Source organism: Diadema antillarum, unplaced genomic scaffold (genome assembly GCF_040938485.1).
Source record: "Diadema antillarum isolate AM-2024a unplaced genomic scaffold, OU_Dant_1.0 seq00000581_RagTag, whole genome shotgun sequence".
NCBI classification, from domain to species: domain Eukaryota; kingdom Metazoa; phylum Echinodermata; class Echinoidea; order Diadematoida; family Diadematidae; genus Diadema; species Diadema antillarum.
The window spans coordinates 333,398-356,503 of record NW_027271515.1 but is presented as its reverse complement, the minus strand read 5'-3'; the positions used below and the strand labels follow the sequence as shown (position 1 = coordinate 356,503).

At 40.2% G+C, this 23,106-nt stretch overlaps 1 protein-coding gene across 1 annotated transcript; it reads left to right on the top strand.

Annotated features, from left to right (window-relative positions):
- LOC139735455 (zinc finger protein 236-like) lies at window positions 1–21,877 on the top strand. Its single transcript, XM_071646211.1, has 8 exons — window positions 1–92; window positions 6,309–6,664; window positions 10,968–11,110; window positions 11,939–12,069; window positions 13,413–17,881; window positions 18,634–18,883; window positions 19,412–19,546; window positions 21,626–21,877. Exons 1-8 carry the CDS (start codon window positions 41–43, stop codon window positions 21,814–21,816), a joined length of 5,727 nt encoding a protein of 1,908 aa, XP_071502312.1. The 5' UTR covers window positions 1–40; the 3' UTR covers window positions 21,817–21,877.
- Window positions 21,878–23,106: the final 1,229 nt, after the last annotated feature.

Genomic DNA, 23,106 nt, shown 5'->3' with positions numbered 1-23,106 from the left:
TTTCGCCATTTTCAACGGTTACGATTTATTTACGAAGACTATGCCCCGAAGACGATTTGTTCGACCCCGATACCGACCTATAGACCTGGGAGGTGAGTTTCATGACTTAAAAACAACAAGATGATTTTTCGATTATCTAGCAATTCGTATATTCTACACCTCCGTTGCAGGAGAGCACCCGAATTTCAGCAAAACCGCAGCGCATTTTGTTCAATGTAGATGCTACAGCCAAGTATGTAGTTCCGTGTGAATAACACGGCAGCCTTGCTACTAACTACACGGGTCACGAACGGTAAATGGCATAGGCAAGGTGCTATGGAGATTTCCTACATGTTCTTGTGACCAAAGCTGGCGGAGTGATACGAAATATATCCACTTCTTGTAAACAAATTTCCGCTCGTATTTTGAAAACAAGGAAGGCAAGAGAGAGAATGTTTACTAAGCAGTCATTTGGTATATTTTGTTGCATGTAACAACCCGGTTATGTAAGTCTTGCCAATGAATATTGCGAGGATATTCATGGCAATAGAAGCGAGAAGGGACGGGAAGCGAGAGCGCGCCATGAAAAACACAGACGGCGTTTTGACCGGTTTTTCGGTTCCCGTGCCGAGTTAGTGCTACAGCATGCATTTTACCTGCTGCAATCTACCGCTCCGGGGTCGGACGCGACATTACAGGTGCAGGCCCCCGTGGCCGACCTCCCGATCCAGGGGGATGGGTTGTTCACTTGTCCTCAAACTCCACCACGTTTAATCTGACATTTAGAAATTATGATCTTAAATATTAATTGTAATGTTAATATTCATAATTGGGTGCTATCAATTCACATCCATATTTTGATGACGTTCCCATAAGCAAAGGGACCTTTTGAAATTTAGAATCAATAATAAAAGGCAAAGCAAAGCTTATTAAACATTAACAATTTTGAAGAAGAGGTTGTATTAGAATTATTAAATCATTAATGCCACCTTGGAGTGTGTCACCTTGTGGGTATTTCACCAAGAATTTAAGTTGATTTAAAGAATTAAGATCAAGTAGATCTACTTATTAAAAATTGTGATACTGGTATGTGATTGGTTTTGCTGAACATTCCTTATTTAGATGTTTTCAGAATCCTCTTCAAATTTTTATCAAACTTAACAGAAAATGTATGTTACATATGTTATGTATTTGTCCTTTATTTGTTACATTAGGCCCAAATGGCTAACTCTGTACATGGAAAAAAAAAAAAAGGTTTCCATTGTTTGCATTTATTTCGTTTGGAAGTTGTAATATTATTTAAAACACACAAGGCATACCATCATTGTAAGTTGAAATATAAATGTTAAGATCAACATTTCATAAATTCATTGTGAAACACCCCCTTATACAATTGCAGGTCCTATTCCTTGCTGTGTGATTGCATGTATAATTAAGTGTGGGAGCTGTTCTATATATTGGGTGAGTCGTGTGCTGTTGAGCATCTTCAGATGAATATTTAGGCATTCAGAAATAATTTGGTAGCACCAACGATACTGAGTTTACACTGTTGGAATTAAGAACTCTTGAAAGTGTGTCCATCTACGTGTATACATGTACAATTTTTTGTAGTACTGGTACTGTATGAAATTCATTCATAGCATAAATTTAGGTGATACATTCAGTGAACATGTTAAGCATTGTCTGTTTTGTATAGTACGGGTACCAAGGTACAGTAACTATGACCCTATACTTTTGATGGCATTTATAAGAAATAGAATACCTAACTGATTATAAAAGCCAAACATGTGAGAAGTTTAAACCTAACATGCCATCAGTATTGTTCAAACTAAGAAATTTTAGAGAGAAGGAGAGAGAGAGAGAGAAAAAAAAAAAAAAGGCGCAGAAGGATCTTTTATAATACAAGGGTTCACACTTTGCTTTTCTAAATTCTCCTACACGTGTACAGTGTACATCCAGTGAATGGTATGTAATATGTTCTGTACAGTTGAAAACACACTTAATCTTTAGATGTATTTGTGTGTATGTATGTGTGTGTGTGTGTGTGTGTGTGTGTGGTGCATGCCATCAGTATTATTCAAACTAAGAGATTTTAGAGAGAAAGAGAAGGAGAGAGAGAGAAAAAAAAAGGCGCAGAAGGATCTTTTATAATACAAGGGTTCACACTTTGCTTTTTAAATTCTCCTACAAGTACAACTACAGTGTACATCCAGTGAATATGTGATATGTTCTGTACAGTTGAAAACACATTTAATCTTTAGATGCATTTGTGTGTGTGTGTAACGTGTGTGTGTGTATGGTACATCATGTGCATCAACTGCAACTCTCCTCTTTGATGGTTTCCTGACAGATGAACAGAAGATGTGATCCATTTTGTATTATGGCTTCTTTTAATCATCAACTATAAAGATCTTGGGCCCGTTGTATAAAAGTTACTATCATGATAACTTCGCCATCTAATGGTAACTTCCGTGGAATTCTTGATTTTGATTGGCTGTTAATAATAATAATAATAATAATAATAATAATTGCATTTATATGGATTTATATGTTGAGTATTGTTGCCATGGTAGTTACATCTTAACATGGTAGTTACCATTGGATGGCAAAGTTACCATAATTGTAACTTTTATGCAACGGGCCCATGATGTCATAATATTTTATTGCTCTGTGCCTATTTACAAACAGTTTCCTCAGGCAAGATCCTTTTTTTTTTAAAGGACAGAGCTCTTCAAACCACTTTGAACAGGAGATGATGAAAATTTGTAGTAAAGAGAATCTCAAGTGTTGCAGCATGGTGACAGTTTCATGGTAGCTGAATTCAACTTTTTTAGGGGAAAAAATAATGTGTATTTTGCAATGTACATGTAGGTCTACAATGTAAGACACAAAATATTTCCAAAATGTAATTCAAATGTAACTGGGAAAATGTATTTTGTCTGGCTCTGCATTTAAATTAATAGCAGGGATTATGGAAAAGCTGACTCAAGGTCTGAACTGAGCAGCCTTTTTGATTTGTCTAATGTCAATTCACCCTAATAGTCAGAGATAGCTGTCATGATGCCCTGTTAAAGACCTTTAGAAGATGTTGCTAACAATGTCAACTTCTACCAATTGAATTGAAGTACCATTGGCAGTGATGTAGGCGGTGGCGCACCGGGCGTGTGCCCCCTTTAATTCTTGCTGAAACAAAAGAAATTTAAAAAGAAAGAAAGTGGGGGGGGGGGGGGGTGGGGGGAGGGCACGCGCCCCCTTTAATTTTGTAAAGGCGCCCTCTCTTTACGGAATTCCTGGATCCGCCCCTGATTGGTAGTAAATTAAACTAGAAAAGCATTCGGAGAGTGCAGACCTCTGCCAAGCTGCAGCTCATTTCCACTCATTGTAGATGCATCCTGAAAATCGCCCAACTTCCCAATGATAAAGCCTTGTGCTTCTTACTCATCAGTGAGTGCACGTATGCGTGCAGCTTGAACTCCCAAGTTCATTGACCCTATTTCAGGGTGCTACATAACTTGCTGCAAAACACTTCTCGAACATTGATTTTACTTGCCCAAAAAGAAAGTCTAAAATATAAGGAAATAATATAGACAATCATGTGTAAGTCAAGGGCTCAATAAAACAGAATCATTTGAATACATGGCTCTCATTGATTCATACGCTTAAACACAATGGAGTAACAGACTCTGTCCAATCAAGTGTTGCCGTTGCATTGCATATAGGGGCTTCTTCACATACATATTGTAAATATTGGAAAGTTGCTGAAATAAAAATATAAAGTGCGTTGCATCACTGAACAGCCATCATCTTTGGGCTTCTGTATGGTTTACTTTGTGGGTTTGTTGGGGGAATAAGTGAAAAAAAGATGCCTTCAAATTTTTGCTTGCCCAATTCAGGCAAGCATTTGTTCTCATTGTTCAAAAACACTTGCCCGAATTTGATTTTCACCTGCCCCGGGCAATCAGGCAAGTGCTTATGTAGGACCCTGCCTATTTGTCAAAAGATAAAAACCCTTCAAAAATTCATTAAAATTCCTGGATCACTACCAAAATTTAATCCATGATCTGTTCCTTGTGTCATTATCAACTCTTCCTGCTGTATTAGCAGTACTAATGTACTGTAATGGTAAGTTTCATCAATTCTTGAACTTGTTGAGTTATTTTGCAAACAGACAAACCAACACTGACAGAAACACGTCTTCACAGAGGTAATATATTACACTATCAGGGGAGGTAAAAAATGCAGAATGAGCTATTGACAATACAGAAATTATCCCATATTAGCCAAGTAAAGAAATAAACACACACACCACTTCCATGGACACATTGCTGTACATTGTACATATTTTGTACTATACAAACTTTGTACACACATATCACACATTGTATGCCGGTATGTACAAAGCATTACACATGGTCATATCACACATGTATGTATACACACTGATCTTGCACATAGGTCCTACACTTTGACTAGATGCAGCCTCTTTTTATAGTGTTCAGTGATTTTTAAGAGGGTTACATGGGAGCACTGGACAGTTTCGGTACTTGTGGTATTCTGTAATCTAACAGATTGAAATTTCTGTTACATGCATTATTGTATCAACTCTTCATTGTATTGACTTGACAATTAAGAAACCAAAGGTAGTCACAGTTTGTAACTTTTCTTCTCTCTTTCAACAATCAACTGTTCTTTGATTAGAATTGATAGATAGATGGATGATACCTCTGGCCTGACATAAAAAAAGATGATAAAACTATAGGAAGTGAGAGCAGTTCAAGAAAACATGCTTTATGGCAGTTAGTATGACATCATGTTGCAAAGAATAGATGCATGTTTTGTAGAGATCCAGAGATTCAACATTATAGAGACTAGTGTCTTATGAATGGCATGATTAGTTTTGCTGTCATACTCAATAGAGATATTTGATATCATATTCAGTGGAATATGTTTGCAATTCATGCAAAATGAATAAATTGAAGTCCAGAGAGGAGATCTTGACTCTCTGTATCTGTGACTGTTTTTCTTTTTAGTTTTTGATTCACATCATAGCTACATAATCAATATCTATACAAAATATTGGGGACCATGTTAACATTTTCATGGGTTTCATGCACCTTAAAGTAGTTCTAACTGGGTAGTTTGTTTTATTTTGTTTCGTTCAGGAATTTTCACTTTGAACAGTATTTGCTTACTGACAGCTATGTCCAAAGGGAAAGTCTGCTGAATAATTAGAAAAAAAAAGAATATATTTGGTATCAAGCGAAATCGGACTCTCTTTCTAAGAATAAAATGTGTATTTAGAAAATATCAATGAAATTTAAAGGAAAATATAACTTAGATAGAATTCCACAAAAAAAAAAGAAAAAAGATTTGCACACATTCCCTCAACCTTTTACTGACATATGTTACAGGTAATGTCATTCCCCCTGCTTTCTGAAAGGGGAAAAGTCAAGTGCTTTTCACTGTGCTGAAAAATGAACATAAATATGTTGAATCATCTTTTTTCCCCCAGTATTGTTGTCCTGCAGTGACGTCACAAATTGTATAGTCTTCTCATTCAGCGATTTAGGCATCGAAACTTTAAAATTAATATCTTTTAAATAGATTATAAAACGATTTTCCTCGAACATCACTGATGTGTTGTGCTATAAATATTGCTGCATTCACTCAATCCATATGTATTATGAATATATTTCCCCTTTAATACGGGCGGGTAAAATGGATATGTTACTGTACACGCCATATATTTAGTGAGTCTAAATTTTTGCGAAACGGGACTTCCCGATGATTTCGCGATTGGTTAAATCTGCGATCGTGGAGTATAGATTTTGTATTGCATGGAGAAATGTATGCGCATCACATTTATATCGGGATCAGAGTCATTATTTTCGCTTGTCTTTAATTTTGCAAATAGCACCTGACTTGCGAAATTCGCGAAAAGCAGCAACTGATGCCTCTCAGTATAATACCCTGTAATTAATGTATAATTTTCCGAAAATGCTCAGAATAAGCATTTGGTGGAACATTTCTCTGGAGCATTCCCTAGTGGCCACTAAATGATATTGCAGTCTTACGAAAGTGACAAAAAAATGATAATGATAATATTTTCTGTACCGCAAATTGCAAAAAGCCTCTATGAAGCAGTTTAGGAAGGAGATCATAAAAGAGAGATGGAGAAGAAAGAATTGCATTACAAGTACACATGAAATCAATAATCTTCCCCGAAACCCCCCCCCCCCAAAAAAAAAAAACCCCAATTAAATTGATGAACAAATTAATACCAAAACACAAATTAACACCAAATGTATCATCTGTTCATTTGCACACAGGTAATGAGGATGAGGCAGGAAGCAGTGGCCTGGCCCCTCTGGGTAGCCCTGGGAAGGGGCCCTTCAAGTGCGACGTGACCCAGTGCGCCAAGGAGTACTCACGCTGGAAGGACTTCAAGCGGCACCAGCGCAGCCACGAGAACGACAAGCCGCACCGCTGCGAGCACTGCGAGCTCTCCTTCAACGTGGAGTACAACCTGACGCTGCACCGTGCCATCCACAATGTTGGGAACCTGGAGTGTCCCGAGTGCCACAAGCGGTTCTCGCGGGTGGCTAGCCTCAAATCCCACATCATGCTGCATATGAAGGAAGAGGTCCTCATCTGCCCTGAGTGTGGTGATGAGTTTGGTCTGCAGGTGAGTAACTCTCCTCCTTGAGATGAAAATGCTGGTAATCCACAAAATAACTCAAATATGTACATAAGTGTACCTAATGATTTTTATGCCCAAGGAGCCAGGTTGCTCAGATCAACAGGCCCACTTGGTCATTTTTCTGTCAGCCATTAAGATTTTCCATCCATATCCATACATTTTTCCCCTTATCAATGATATGTGAAACAGTTAGTAAACTCTGATACCTAGGATGGAAAATTCACTGAACAGAATTTGGCAGTATGTTTTTGGAAGGTCACAGGTCAAGGGTTACAGCTCAGATTGTATTATTGAAAGAAGCACTAGAATACTTACTAGGGACAATTTCGATAAAAATTGTTTTACTAGGGAGTGTAGCGAGACAGGCCATTATTTGAGCATGATTTGGTGACAGTAAAGTTTAGAGTATAAATTATACAAACAAATTCTTGAACTTTACTCTCTATAAAGATGTAACACATGAAGATGTGAATGACAGTGCTTCAAACTTGGTATGCATCTGAAACATATAATTGTACTTCAAATTTGACAGAACAAATGACAGTGCATGAGACATTTATAGTCAAAGTTGATAAAGGGCAGGTTTAAAGGTCAGGGTCAAATTTTCAATGGGCTCCTATCCATTCAACCATTAGATTTAACTATATATAGATAATATTTTATGATACTTGGACATTACAGTCTACATCATTTCAAATATATATCAACCCACTGAGGATGGGCTGCTTTTGCTACAACACACATTTCCCATAAACCTCTGCTCGAGTCTGTACTCAGGACTCATCCTCAATGGGTTAAGGTTTTTGTGAAAAATGCATTCTCCAGTTTAAATGGTTATTCTGTAAATATCATATTGCCGTTGCATGCTGCATACTGAGAATCAAGGGATATGTCAATATGTAGATATGATATGACTTTCCCCACTTATAAATGAGAGTGAGGTAAATAATCATGTTTAGATCAGGATGAGATTTCAGGAAACAAACAAGGAAGGAAATTAGAGATGACTTCATGGTAGTCCCAGGTATGCACCAATGCTGAGGTGCTCTTTGGATGCCATGATGCAGATTATGCGGTCAGATACAACTTTGGCACTCTCTGACTCTGTTGACATTCCCATGTGGTCTGATTCCATTTTAGTTTTTACTGGGGAGGATGATTTTGGATCATTCCAAGTTTCCTGTGAAGTCACGTGGAGCAAAGTTTGTGTGGTGTACAATTGCTGTATTCAATGCGTGTATGTCTAGTGGATGTTTTTTATTTTCATGAAATCGACTGATGATCTGCAAACTTAACAACCAATGAAACTATTTCCGTGAGGAACGCAAGTGTGCTGTACTATATATATGGCAATCCAAAGAAGGAAAGTTTTACCCTGTCAAAGAGAAAATACTAAATAAAAAAACACAAAAAATGTCTCATTCAGTCATCGTGGTTCTTGATCGCAAATTTAGGCACTCACAGAATTGTCTTTTAAGTTTCAATTTGCAAAACGTTAATACTCACAAGATACATGCCATGTACAATGTATTACAGGAATGCTTAAAATCAAAGAAGCAACGACATTCTGTAGAACAACAATGCATGTTATGCAGCATCTAGTGCGCCTTAATTGTACATACGTGCAGTATATGTACTGTATACCAGCAGGCAACTACCACTCATGTATTGATACACCAGTACAGAGTACTTGGGACACATAATCAGGTCTTGACCAAAAAGCCTACCGGTAACTTTAGTGTCCTCCACTTGAAGCAGTCTCATACAGCACACATTGTACAGATTATAGTTTCGGATCTATATTCCTATCCAGGCTGCGTAGTTTGGAATCCAGTGCTGCGATGACCGCATCTAAAGTGTCAGCTCAGAATGTGATCATGAAAGGGTTTTAATTACACACTTATTACTGTCATCTCCTCTGACTTTTGTAAACAACTGTTGTTTCATATTTTTATAATTTTAAGTAGGTTTAGATTAAAGAAGTTTGGAATTGTTTTCATTTCTTTCTGTCTGCTGAGAGCAATCTTAGCAGTAAATTCGTGATCAAATTCACCCATTTTTAGAAAAAGGGGGTCTTACAGTGATCAATGAAATAGCTGGTCACTAGAATCTCATTGTTCATTATCATAAATTATCAACAATCATCAGCTGTGTAAAATCACATACTAGTAGTAGATATTACCTGCCTGCCTAAGGTGTATTTATAGATTAGCAACAATCAGAGATGTGTTGAATCAAGCTGATAGATTTTATGCTGTACCTTTTGCACTCTGGTGTTATTTGTTTAATCACTCTTTCTTTTCTTTCTTCATCTTTTTTTCATTGAAAGTACCAATCACATTCATCTGTTTGATAGCCCACATCAAGGTCAAAGCATGACTTTATAAAAATACTAGTGAGAAGGAAATTTTTGAACCTGGCTTGAAACTGATATTTCGTTCTGGGCAGCATTGGGACCATACTGTTGGTACCTGAAATGCAACTGTATTGATTTCAAGAAGTGATACAGTGTGTAGAATATTAAGCAACTGATTAGTGAAATCTTGCTGGCAGTTGGAAGCATCAACATTGCAAAAGAAGCATGACAGCATGAATGTCCAAAAAAAAAATATATATCCTCTGTCAAAACTACTTGTAGCTGTCCAGGTCACATGACTATAGTGTCATGATGTCTCTCAGATCCCTATCCTCGTTTTAATAACTTTTAAAGAGCAGCCTTATGATTTTTCCAAGAATATCTTGGGCCAATAGGCATACATTGTAGACTGTCAGGAAAGTCTTAAAAGTCTTCTTTCAAGGGATACAGTGTATAACTGCCACAGAGAAAAAATGAAAATCTGCGGTTAAAAAACCCAAAATATCTTGGTGTAATGTGAAACAAGTCTATTACTGTACAGCTCTGGTGATTTCATCATCACACGATAGAGGATAATATGGCAGTGTATCAAATTACTCACAAATGCAAATGGCCATGAAACATTTTATGAGATAATATATTTTGACTGTTTATTTAGCTCGAATTTTCATTTATCTCTTACACTTCCACCACTGCTTTCAGTCAAAATAACCTCTCTACAAGCATAATGTCCCATACTTTTTTTTTTTTTTTTTTTTTTTTTGGTCCAATACGACTGACTCCAACATATCAAACTGAAGAAACATCCTGTGAAGATATTCTAGTAGTTCTGCTAAGTTTACAGTACTGCTTGTCACGGCTTTCTCTTCCCTGGAAGTGACGCCAGCTTTTCTTGTTTACACAGAAATGGGAAGCTGGAGTGTTCATTTACAAGATGTACATGTACAGCGTACTTGCACTCACAACTCTCCAAAGAGAATGTTTTCATAAGAACTTGGCACAGAAGACTCTTATGACTGAAGTGCTAATGAGCTGCAGGGGAGAGTCATCTTTGTAGGAGTCTGCGTATGTTGTGGTATTAAGGCAACATGATTTCAGGTTGAGGATTTTCTGTCGCTAGAATACTTCAGGATCTCTCAACAAGGTTTAGTTTGTATCCATCTGGACAGACTGTGTTTAGCGTGTAGATTGTGAGCATCTATAGTCGTAAAAATGTTTCTTTTTTTCCTTTTTATTAGCGTAAAGGATAATTTTTAACTCAAGGAGGACAAACTCTTCCGTACGCACTGTGAAGGAAAGCTTATGCTTTCACATCATGACTTTGTGTCATTAATAACTTGGTGAGTTTGTGGTCATCTGCCTAATTGTATGTGTGCCAGTGCTGTTTTCATATTGATCAGTCCTTCCTGCATTTGTTAATGCATCATGGTGGTTTTTGAAAGCAGTTTGGTGACTGTTTATTTCAGACTTATTCTTTTTTTTTTTTTTTATTATCGTTACAGAGTTTGAGTTTGCTTTTCATTTGTGCTGCTGTTACCTGAATCCATTTCATTTGTCAGGATTTCTTCCGCATACCTGTGACAGAGCTGTTGTTTGGATGACTCAGTCCGCATGTCTATCTGTCTTGAAGTGTAATGTTGTTATCCTATGGCATTAAGTTTGAATACTATATTTGGTAACACAATTCATCGTTGTGTAAAACTGGAACTACTTGGAAATGATGTTATATACTAGGGAGATCCATATAATTAATTCTCAATCCAAATTTTCAAAATTCTCAAAGGACTGTCAACCACTGCTGTGATTGACAGTAAGTTTCAATCATTATCTCACAATGGTGATGATGAAGCATTTCTGGTTTTATGTATTCATTTTGATCATTCATGTTTTATTTTTTTATTTATTTATTTATTTATTTTTGTCTTTGTGCAGAGATTGCTAGATGATCATCTCCTGGAACATGCGGTGGAGGCGACGGAACCAAAGGAGCACCACTGTAAGGTGTGCACCCAAAAGTTCCCCATGCACTACATGCTAAAAGAGCACATGAGACAGAAGCACCGACCTAAATTCAGGTGAGAAAACGTTGATACAGTTCAGGGAATAGTTTTCCTGGTATCGCATCGCAATTTGCTATGCATTTTTACACCACTGCTACACAGTCTAACTTTTGTGTAGCAGTTTTCTTACATAGAAGTGTACAGGATATCATTGAAGATATTTTTCATCAGCTGAAATTGCTAATCAAATTTGAGTTTGAAAATTATTCCCTGCAGTTGCTGTCTCTTGGTCATAGATTCAAAACTGGTCTAAACCTTCAAAGTCTAAAAATTCTCTCTCTGTCTCTCTCTTTCCCTCTCTTCCTTTTATCTTTTGTGCTCTCTCTACTGTTGTAATTTTGTTGACCATTCTGCCTTTTGTCATATTTTTATGGATAAGCCTCCATCAAATCAGTACTCCCAACCCTATTTTGTGAGGCAATGAGAATAGAGTACAATAGCAGTAACATAAAAGCTGCTGGTAAACATGTAACATTTGGTATATAGTTAATTTGAGAATTCTAGACATTCTTTACACTGAATTTTATCAATGAAACCAATGATAACATAAAGCCTGTAACCAATCACTGCAAATGCCATATGGCTAGACTCCCCCGTATTGATGTCATTTGGCCCACTAGACTTTTTTTTTCCATTTTACAGATGTCCTAATATTCCGTCATATTTACATGTTGATTGGTGTATTGTAGAAAGTTTGTTATCTATAACTACCAGTTCCCGTATAATAGGATTTCTGTGTAACACAAGTGCTGATACCACAACCAGGGCGCTACATAAGCACTTGCATCAAAGCTGTGCCTTTGTACTTGCAATTTTGAATGTGTCCCGTTTCTCCCTGTTCAGATCGGCATTGATGCACAGGAAATTTGTGCGTCGGAACCTAGACCGTTCACGCTTCCAACACAAGTGCCAGTTCTGCAACAAGCTCTTCTCCAAGCCCAGTCAGCTCGAGAGGCATGTTCGCATTCACACAGGTGAGGGCAGTGATTTGGCTCGGTCGGTATCGCGTCTGCCTCCAGATCCAAAGGACGTGGGTTCGATTCCCCAGTCTAACTGAGCAATGTTGTGTGTAATCATGCCATCCCTTCTAGTAAGAGGCAAAACTCTGTTCCTGGGAAAGGACATGAAATAGAGGTGTGAGCGAGTCACAACTCATGCACATAAAAATCCCGCTTTGCTCATTCAGCACGAAGAGCAAGGTGCATAACCTGTTGAAGTGGTCCCACCTCACATCCAGCTAGTGTAGTTGAAAGACCAGCTAGTGTAGTTGAATGTGAGCTATTCAGCCATCTTCCCAGCTGGAAAATGGAGGGGGATGAATGACATTTCAAGTCCCTTGACATTTTTTGCAATAATTTTGAAGTGTGTTTTTTTTTTCTTTCTGAAATTTAATGACTTTTTGCTGTAACATCTTTCACACTTTTTCTTTGTTTCTTTGTTTCCATCGAGACTCTTTTTATGAAAATCAGGGGTATGCTTGCTGAAACATATCATGACCAATGTCATAGAATATGGCAGTTTCCAATGACTTTTGTGTGTACAATGTACACGAAGTGTTGTCAGATGAATTTTTTCCTTGGTTTTTCTCAGATAACGTCACTTTATCATTTACTATTCTAGATAATAAGAAACAATGAAAACAGGAATAGAAAACAAAGAAACTGTATGTAAGAAATAAAAATGCATAAGAAATTCATTGTGATACTGCAATTTTTGTTTTCGCATAAATTTATATTACACTGCACTACAAAGAATATTTTGACAAAAAATTGGCCCATTTGAAGCTTTATTTAGGGATTTTGATCTTAGAATCTGATGCACATAAAATGCATTGCATAGATTAGCATAATTCACCATGTCACCATGATCGCGTGATCAATGGCTGAGATCTTTGGTCCCCCAATATGTAGGGTTAAATCGTAGTAAGTGTGTGACATTAAAACAACATATGTAGGTTTATGTATCCCTTTGAAACTTGTTCATTGGTCGTACAATGTAGTGGTAAACAATTTTTTAAAGAGTTTCCTTTGTGCTTAGACTTGATCGTAAACATGTAACTTCATCTTTTGCCTTGCTTTTCAACCAGCTGTAACAATTTTTTTGGCTACCATGTTATCAAGACTATGTTTTTTTTATTTCTTGTATTGCCTCTTGTCAGTTTCAGTATTACAACTTGGTAAATCTTGTGTGTTATTAATTGGTAACATGTGAATTGTCAGAGTTGTTCTAAGTAGCCTGATGACTCTACCACCATTCAGTGGACAAAATTGTTGAATATTGCCCTCACATGTTAAATACATGGTTGTTTCCCTCCCAGGTGAAAAGCCATACAAATGTCCCCACTGTGACAAGGCCTTCAACCAGAATGGAGCTCTCCAAGTTCACATGACAAAGCACACAGGGACCAAACCCTATTCTTGTGAGTTCTGTGGCCAGAAGTTTGCTCAGCGAGGCAACCTGAGAGCGCACATTGTTCGTGTGCATGAGATCAATAGTGAATTGGAGCAGCGATACGAGTGTCCACAATGTCCCTGCTACTTCCGAAAGATGAGCAGTGTGAATGCACACATTAGTCGCTTCCACAACAACGACGAGGTATCAAATCCGCTGCTATCCCTCAAAGCTGCTCTCTCAGCCATCCAGGAAGGGGCTGACTGTTTGGACAGCAGTGTCGACACACCAGCCTTAGCCAGTGCCCTGGAACAATTAATCTCAATGCTTGAACAGAACGCCGGCGAAGGGGACACTCTGGAGCAGATCCAGGAACTGATGTTGGGGAATGCAATCAACACTGATATTCTGCAGCAAGCCTTGGAGAACAGTGGGGTGGCTGCCACTGCTCCAGAGGCACCCAAGGCACCTCCTACTGAGGCAGCCACCCCTGCCAACCCTCAACTCGGCCAGTTGTTCACATTTGTGTCTGAGGTTCTTCAGCGGAAGGTGGAAATTAAGAAGAATGTTCCCGCTGGTGTGCGTGTGCACACGTGCAATTACTGCACAAAAACTTTCAAGAAACCCAGTGATCTGGTACGACACATTCGGATACACACAAATGAGAAACCCTACAGTTGTACACAGTGTGACAAGACATTCACTGTGAAGAGCACACTGATGAGCCACATGAAGACACATGCTGGAATCAAAGAGTACAAGTGTAATGTGTGCCACAAGATGTTTTCAACCCACGGAAGTTTGAAAATTCATCTGAGATTGCACACGGGGGCCAAACCTTTTGAATGCCAGCACTGTGAAAAGAAATTCAGAACTTCAGGACAGCGAAAGGTTCACATGGCATCTCATTTCAAGGAGCCCATGGAGAAGAGAGCGCGGATGTCTCAGAATCGTTCCAAACAAGATTCAGACAGTGATCTTCCAGACATTCCCCTTCAAGAACCCATCCTCATCACTGACACTGGTCTCATTCAACAGCCACCAAGAAACAGCTCGATGTACAGCAACTACTTGGCAGATGGACTCCAACCAGTAGGGACATCATCAGACAGGCCGTACCGCTGTTCGTACTGTCAAAAATGCTTCAAGAAATCCAGTCACCTCAAACAGCATGTACGATCACACACCGGTGAGAGACCGTACCAGTGCATGACTTGCATGAGGTCATTCATCTCTTCAGGGGTGCTCAAGGCACATGAGAGAACTCATATTGGTATCAAATCATACAAGTGCCTTATTTGTGACAGCATGTTCACAACCAATGGGAGCTTAAAGCGCCACATGTCCACACACACAGATGTGCGACCGTTCATGTGTCCATATTGTCAGAAGACCTTCAAGACCTCGGTGAACTGCAAGAAACACATGAAGATGCATAAGCGGGAACTTGCCATGCAGGCCAAGCAACAAGAGTCTGCTGAGCAGGCCAACCACGTACAGGAAATCCAGTCCATTACAGAGCAAGCCAGCAACCTTGCAGAACAGCTTACATTGGAGCAAGCTTCTAGCTCCATTCTTGCCATGGCACAGGGCCAGCTCACTGTGACCCAGGATGCTCTTGGTGCTACAACAACTCTCACTGAGGCAAACTTGGCATCACAAGCCTTATCACAGGGCAACCTGACACAGGGGAACCTAATAACAGATGGACTTACTTCAGATGCTCTCTCGCAGACAGGCCTGGGGCAGAATTATGCACATCCTTTTGGGCAGCAGACCCTTGACAGCATCACCAACAGTCAGGCAGACATTCCAGCTGAGAATCAGATCAGTCTTCAGACCCAGCAAATCCAGCAGCAGCTGGAGGCCATCACTGGACAGTCAGCATCTCTCTTCTCCCAGCCGAGCCAAATCCAACCTGTACAGGAGGACCTGAATACAATAGATGTCACCAACCGAATACAAACCAGCACAGGGTCAGGATACAGTGTGACCGATGCAGAGAAGCGGACGTATCGCTGCAATTTCTGTGAAAAGACCTTCAAGAAGTCTAGCCACCTTAAGCAGCATATTAGAACCCACACTGGAGAGAAACCGTGCAAGTGCATGACATGTGGAAGGTCGTTCATTTCTGCTACTGTGCTGAAAAATCATATGAGGGTACACACAGGTGTCAAAGCCTTCAAGTGTAACTTGTGTGATACTTCCTTTACAACCAATGGATCCCTTGTTCGCCACATGAATATTCACACTGATCTACGTCCTCATCGATGTAGTCAGTGTGGTGAGGCATTCCGCAAACCTCTAGACCTGAAGCGCCACATGAAAGAGCATGCCTGTGAGAGTGATGATGCAGACCAGCAGTTGGAGGAGGGAAAGCGCCCACGGAATGTCATCAGGTTTAATGAAGAGGAGGCACAACAGATAGCAAAGAAACCTTTAGCGCGTAATGCATCCGTTTCAGAGCGAATACTTGTGCAGATGGTGAATGATAAGAATAGGGTGAGTGAAGTTCTGTCCAAGGAAGATGAACTGCAAAGACGACCACAGTTTGCCAATAAATGTGAGCATTGCTCAAAGAGCTTCAAGAAACCTTGTGACCTTGTACGACACATCAGAACTCATACAGGGGAAAAGCCATTCAAATGCAGTGAATGTGGCAGGACATTTGCTGTGAAGTCCACTCTTGTTTGCCATCTCAGAACACACAAAGGAGGGAAACCAGAAACTTGTCACATATGTAAAACTACTTTTGCCACTGTAGGTAGCTTAAAAGTGCATATGCGGTTGCACACAGGTGCCAAGCCATTCAAGTGCTCATACTGTGATGAGCGATTCCGAACATCTGGCTCCAGAAAGCAACACATGGAGAACCACTTCAAGCCTGCGAGTACAAGGAAGAGAAAGGTTAACGACAAGGTGGCCAGTGACAAGGAAAATGCCAACTCTGAACAAGTTGTCATTGAAACCTCACATTCTGAGGCAGTGCCACAAGTCCTCCAAGTTTCACAAGTGCCCGTTGCTGCTGAACAGCCCGTCATGCAAGCAATAACCAACCAGCAACAAGCTTTGCCCATTACCATTGGCAACCCAGACGCCACTGGGAACGATGTCAACTCATCAGCAGTCTTAACTGGTCTAGAACTCCAGTTGACTGGATCCAACATTGGACAGAATGTACAGATTCAAGGACTGGATGCCAATAACATCACCGTCCAGATAGATCCAAGCCTTCTTCAGCAGTTGCAGCAGCTGCAACAACCGAATGCCATCACACTCCAGACAGGAGACCTCAGTTTGGGTCAAGCCAGTCTACAACTTTCCCAGTCTGATTTGGCTGCAGTTGTCAATGGTCAGGAAATAACCATGCCTCAGGGAATACAAGGGATCGACCCACAGACTGGACTCTTGGTGCAGATGGATCCGTCGACTCTCCAACAAGTCCCACAGATGATCAGGATTGATACAGGTCCTGGCAACCAACAGCAGACTATTCAGGTGCAAACTACCTCTGCTGGGAATCCCAGCCAAAACCAGCCACAGATCCTAATGCAAAATTCGGGACTTCAGGGTATCATTCCAGCCGTTCAGAATCAAGGTGGTCTATTGACTGGTAGTGTTGGGTTAGCTCCTCAACAGACCGGTGCACCCCCAAACCGAGTTGTCCCATACCTTCAAACATCAGACATCCAAATAGCAATTCAAGACTCACTTAATCAGAATGTGTCAACGGGTGACCCTATGATGCGCAACCAGATGTACACTATCCAAACGAGTGACCGTGGTACACACTTTGTTGAAGCTGAGGCAACCACCTCAACCACAGATACTTCCAATCTAGGGGCAGCCTTCCAGCTGTCCTTGTCTGGGGATCAACTTCGTCTGGATCAGCCTGGCATCATCCTTCAGCAGCCAAACATCCAAGGTGGTGTGGAAGTAGGGCCAGTGGCAAGCCAGACCCAGGAGCAAGTAACTATCTCTGCAGGCAATTTTGTGAGTGGTGGAGATGCCCAGGAAACTGTCACAGTGAATGTGGTTGATCTTGCTCATCTGGCTTCAGGTGAACACATGCAGACATCTGTACCCACAGCAACAGACCCTGTTCCTATGGAAGTCCTGCAGAAGGAATCAGTGCCCATACAGATTGTCTCAAAGGACTCTGGACAGAACCAAATTGAACAGGAGAGTGAGGAAGAAGAGGAAGATGATGAGGACGAGGAAGATGATGAAGATGAGGATGATGATAGTGAAGAGGATGATGATGATGATGAGGAAGATACAACAGGAGCAGCGGGAAGGGAGATGGTCTCAAGGGATAAGCCCACCATGTCAGCGGCAGCAGCTGCAGCAGCAATCGGTTCCCTGTATCCATGCACTGTTGAAGGCTGCAATGAGGTAATGACCCTATCATTTTATCAATAACTTGAATTAGCACTGGCAACTAAACAGCTTATTTCCCATATTTCAAACAGCAACATTTTTAAGACATTTGCAAAGAATAGCTATGATTAGCACTTTGACAGTTTGTAGTGAAAAATGTTGAAAACATGAAGTTGTTAGAGTACACCTGAAGAGTTTGCTTTTCTAATTGGCATTTAGTGGTTCAAGATGACTTTAAAAAGTGCAGGATTTTTTTTAATTCTTTATTCAAATTTCGTTTAATTTCATATCACAAAATTCACGTTCACATAAACAAAAACAAAACATAATACAAAGAAAAACTGCAGTTACCCCTCTGCTTATTACAGCACACACACACACACACACACACACACAGTGTACACAACACTCGTAATGTACTGTCAACTGATATTATTAAATGGACGTAACAAAATACACTTGGTAAAAAAAATGTTAACTGATTATTTGTTTTTAAAAAAATGAAAAAAATGAAAATGTTGGCCACAAATGCACAAATGAGATAACTATTTATGATGAAATCTGAATTGAAAAAAAGGTTTCTCTCGTACAATATAATGTAAATCAGATACAGGAAACATTCCTGTTAATTGATACAAACTGTAGTGACTCTTAAGTAATGTAAGCACTGGAAGCTATCAAAAAGACAGCTTGATGAATCGTGTCTTTCGTTGTGTTCAATAATGACAATGATATTATGTAATGTTTTTACCTTGGCACCCTCTCAGGTGTTCACCAAGATGCAGCAGCTAAGCCAACACCAGCAGGAGAAGCACAAGTCTTTGCGGCCACACACCTGCGAGATCTGCGGCAAATCCTTCAAGCGACCCGGACACCTCAAGGACCACATGACCACCCATGACAGTAGCCTCCGCTCCAAGGCCGACAAGAAGGCCAATCCTGGCCATGTCTGTCCCACCTGCCACAAGGCCTTCGCCAAGCCCAGCCAGCTCAGCAGACACATGCGGACACACACTGGTGAGTGACCAATGGTATTCCAAATCCAACCACTTCCAATTTGGCTGTGAGTTTAGAGGTACTGTTTACCAGTTGGAGCAGTGATTTTAAAAATGTTTGAGTAATCACATTTGATGCATATGTGTTGGTCAGTTATATCACAAAACATCCTACCATATAAAGATTTTGTAATAAAGCCTAGAATATAAGGAGATATCACTATTTTTCTCAATAGACCATTACTGTTGATGTGGTTTATTCTAAAAACAATTTTATTATAACTGTTGTTCACACTTTGTAGCAATACTTAACATTGATTATACTGATTAACCTTTTGACATTGGTTGTTTCTATCTCTTACTCACATTTAAGAACTACAGGGGTATTTTGAAGCATGAAAATTAAGTTTCTGTTTCATCTGCAAATGGCAAATAATGCCTTTGAGTTTCTGTCATCCTTGATAGGCCCTTTTTCTCTCCATGTGCCCGTGCTTTGTTTTCCTTTGCATGAATAAACTTCATTTTCCTGTCTCTTTGACTCATTTTCCAGGTGAGAAGCCATTTTGCTGCCCAGAATGCAACAGGGGCTTCAGCCAGAAGAACTCTCTGCAGATCCACATGAACGTCCACACCAAAGAGCGCCCCCACAGATGTCAGTACTGCGAACTGTCCTTCTCACAGAAAGGTGAGTATTGTAATTGATTGCTTCCTATCTGCTATGTACAGCATCACTTTCCCATTCATCAGTCACTTGCATCACTTTCCCATTACAGTGCACTCCCGTTATAACTGACGTATTCTCATAAACGACGTAGACTCACAGATAACTAAGATTCATTGATCTCTGTTCTACAGCCATTTATTTATTCGTCTCTGTATACACAGGGTTCCCCATGAACGGTGTGGTACTTATACAATGTTGTTATACAAGTGGTAGCTAGCTGCACAGTGCAGCCAGAATGACATGCATCTATAGCAATCAGCAGTACAGGTCTGTTATTTCCCGCCAGTAGATGGCGCTATACAGCAATTACACATGAGTGAGTATGAATAAACTTCAGGATACTACAATAACGAACATGGTTATAACGAAATTCAGGTTACAACAAAGTAAAAATTCAGGCCGTAACATTATCCACTCTATGTGTTTGTGTTGCTTATCTTTTTGGTTTTCACGAAATTTTGATTTAATGAAATAAAACTGCCAGTCCCGAGGATTTCGTTATAATGGTAGTCCACTGTATCCACCTCCCACACATTGCCCCCCTGTGTACTCGGCTCTTATTCTAATATCTTTCTCATCACTACCTGGGCCCCATTTCATTAAAAAAGTTGATATGATAGCAACTCCTTCTGGAATGGCAATTGCCATGGTAATGACAAAAATCTAGCTTCCTGATGGGCTGTTGCTTTGGGAAGTTGCCATTCCAGCAAGAGTTGCTATCCTATCATCTTTTATGAAATGGGGCCCTGGACTTCTCATTCTTATCTGCCCAAGATCCTTTGATTTGCTTGTTATGTAAGTTATGTAATGTGTGCACCAGAAAGCTCTAATATCTAAAGATCATGTCAGTGAAAGAAACTTGCTCACAATACCCTTGTTAAACTTGCAGCTTTTTCACTTCTCTGACACAAGAAAGGTAAAAATGGGGAGATTCCCCATTTCAGTCATTACACAGATATAAAATGTTGCCATAATGAACCCTAACTAGGCTGGGCTATTTAGGTAAATGATAGAGGCGGGGGCCTCCAAGGCCCCCGGCCCCCCCCCCCCTCAGGATCTCGGCCGTCGACCGCGTGATCGCGACGAAAATTGGCACACGCATTGCCTATGATGTAATCTAAAGTACCATGAAGTTAATTTTTTTCAAAAATTATCATTTACACTAAATTATGCTAATTTATGCATAATGATGCATGAAATCAGAATTTGGTGTAAATCACGAAATAAAGCTCAAAACAGGCACATTTTTGGTGTAAATATTCTCTTTAGTGTCCTTAGCAAATGTAAGTGAAAAAATTGCACAATCAGAAAAAATTTCCTAAGTATTTTATTGTTTTTTAATTTCTTATGTATTTCCTTGTTTTTTCGACTTTATGTTTTCCAGTGTTTTTTCGATGAAATTTGTCCGTGACATTGTTCCGAACAAGAAAATGCGTTATTAATTGATTTTAATCAATAAACCCCCAAAATAATCATGCTTTCATGAAATTTGCCTGTAAACACAGTTTACATTGAAATTGTACACAAATTCACGTTTTTGAGCAATTTTTGGTCTGACATGCACGTGCATATTTATTCGCAACTTCGCAACCGCGCACCCGGGCATCGCAAATTTGGTGTCAAAAGATGCGGGAGAGTCGAAAGAAAAAAGCCATGAAACGTCGCGGCGATAGCCTCTTGCGATAGCGATACATCGCGCGAAACGTCGAGGGGGGGGGGCCTCGGAGGCCCCCCCCCCCCAGCCTAGTTAAGGTTAAGACGGAGTTGTAGTGTAAAAACCAGAAACATTCATGGCATGAGACTTTCGTAAATTGGAGCGGACAGCCTTTTTTGCAGCATGAAACTCACGAATCGCCACTGACTCTCACTGCATTGTGTGGACGAATACTTTCACAGACATTTTACTTTCATGAATCTTGGCTCCTTGTGAAATTCTCAAATGTTTCATGCACACAGAAATTTCTGGTTTCACTGCAGTTTTTGATTAAATTATGATAATTTTTTAGAGTAATGACTGATGATATCATATTTCTTCTGTAGGAAACCTCAAGACCCACCTGCAGCGAGCCCACAAGCTGCCTCCAGACACAGCATCCCACGCTGCATCCCAGGTCGCACCTCAGGCTATGCCCCGGTCTGTCCCTCAGACTGTCCCCCAGGCTGTGTCCCAGGCCGCCACTACGACAGCCACCAGCCAAGAGGACATCGACATTGAGAGGCTCTTCTCATAATCCATGGACCACTGCTGCTGCATTTCAGCTGTTACACTGGATGGCCACCAGAGGCCTCTGACGTCACCCCTAGGGCCCTACAGCTACGTCCTCTCCACCACTATGCGGGAGAGCCTGGACTTAGAGAAATTTTGTTCATAACTCCAAGGCTCCCACTGCTGTGTCTTGTCCAGCGCTGGTTTAGGAAGCATTTGCATGGAAAAGCTAGTCTTGAAGTAATCCATAGAGCCTCACTGGTGTGTGACATTCACTGTTGGCGAGGAACACACATTAGGACTTTTTAGAACTTCTGGTTCAGGCCCAGGAGGGATATTTAGCTTTGTCATAACCACCTGTATTTGCAAGAAAGGTATTGATATTGGGAACCATGTTTGGTTGTACCCCAGTAGAACCCCATTGTTTTGTCTTGCCCACCAGTAGCTGGCAAAGATTTGATGTCAAAAGACTCCTCTTACTAATGTCCACAGAGATCTGCTGCTAGTTTGTCCTCCACAAGTCTAGTGGGCCGTTCTTCCCACAACCCAAAGAGTGCCACAGGCACTTACTATACGCTGAATATTTCACGAGGTTTTCATTTTCGTGAATACATGTATTGCGAGTCAGGTGCTATTCGCAAATGTAAAATTTTGATTCTGATCCCCAACATGAATGTGATGTGATGTGAACACATATATTTCTTCGTTCAGTCCTGTATTCCACAATCGCAAATTTAACTAATCATAAAATTTCATGAAGTCCCAATGTACGAAAAATTAGTCTCGCTAACTATATGGCCTATACAGTGTGTGATTTGGCAGACACTACAGATGTCATTTTGTGTGCAGTGGACTGTTGGACACGTACATTGTAAATTGAAGTGATACCTTTCCCAAATTCTGCCTAGTATTCCCCTGATGGCTGTCATGGAAACTGAAGACTGGAAACCAATCTTGTCTTCTCCAAGTTTCCTCTGTGTGATAAGTTACCTAATACCAGTCTGTACACATTCCCATGATGAAAAGAAAACCCTGTTGCTCATGTTTCCAGGACAATGTCAGGGGATGTAATGTCGTATTTATGTAGTTGTCTATCTATACCCTTCAAATTTCACATTACCATGCTGGCAGCAAGAGTTGTGCTGTTAAATCTGTCAGAGTGCATTTGCTTAAAGGGTACCCAAACCCAAAGAGAAATGTGGATTGAGTGAAAGCAGCAACATTAGTAAAACACATCAGTGAAAGTTTGAGGAAAATCGGACAATCAATGCAAAGTTATGAATTTCTCAAGTTTTGGTGTTGGAACCGCTGGATG

Bases quoted from the DNA above. Each gene is read 5' to 3' on its own strand.
- LOC139735455 (XM_071646211.1), top strand. From the start codon at position 41: ATGCCCCGAAGACGATTTGTTCGACCCCGATACCGACCTATAGACCTG. The intron at 6,665-10,967 runs GTGAGTAACTCT...GTCTTTGTGCAG, and splicing joins GTGATGAGTTTGGTCTGCAG to AGATTGCTAGATGATCATCT. The intron at 17,882-18,633 runs GTAATGACCCTA...GCACCCTCTCAG, and splicing joins CTGTTGAAGGCTGCAATGAG to GTGTTCACCAAGATGCAGCA.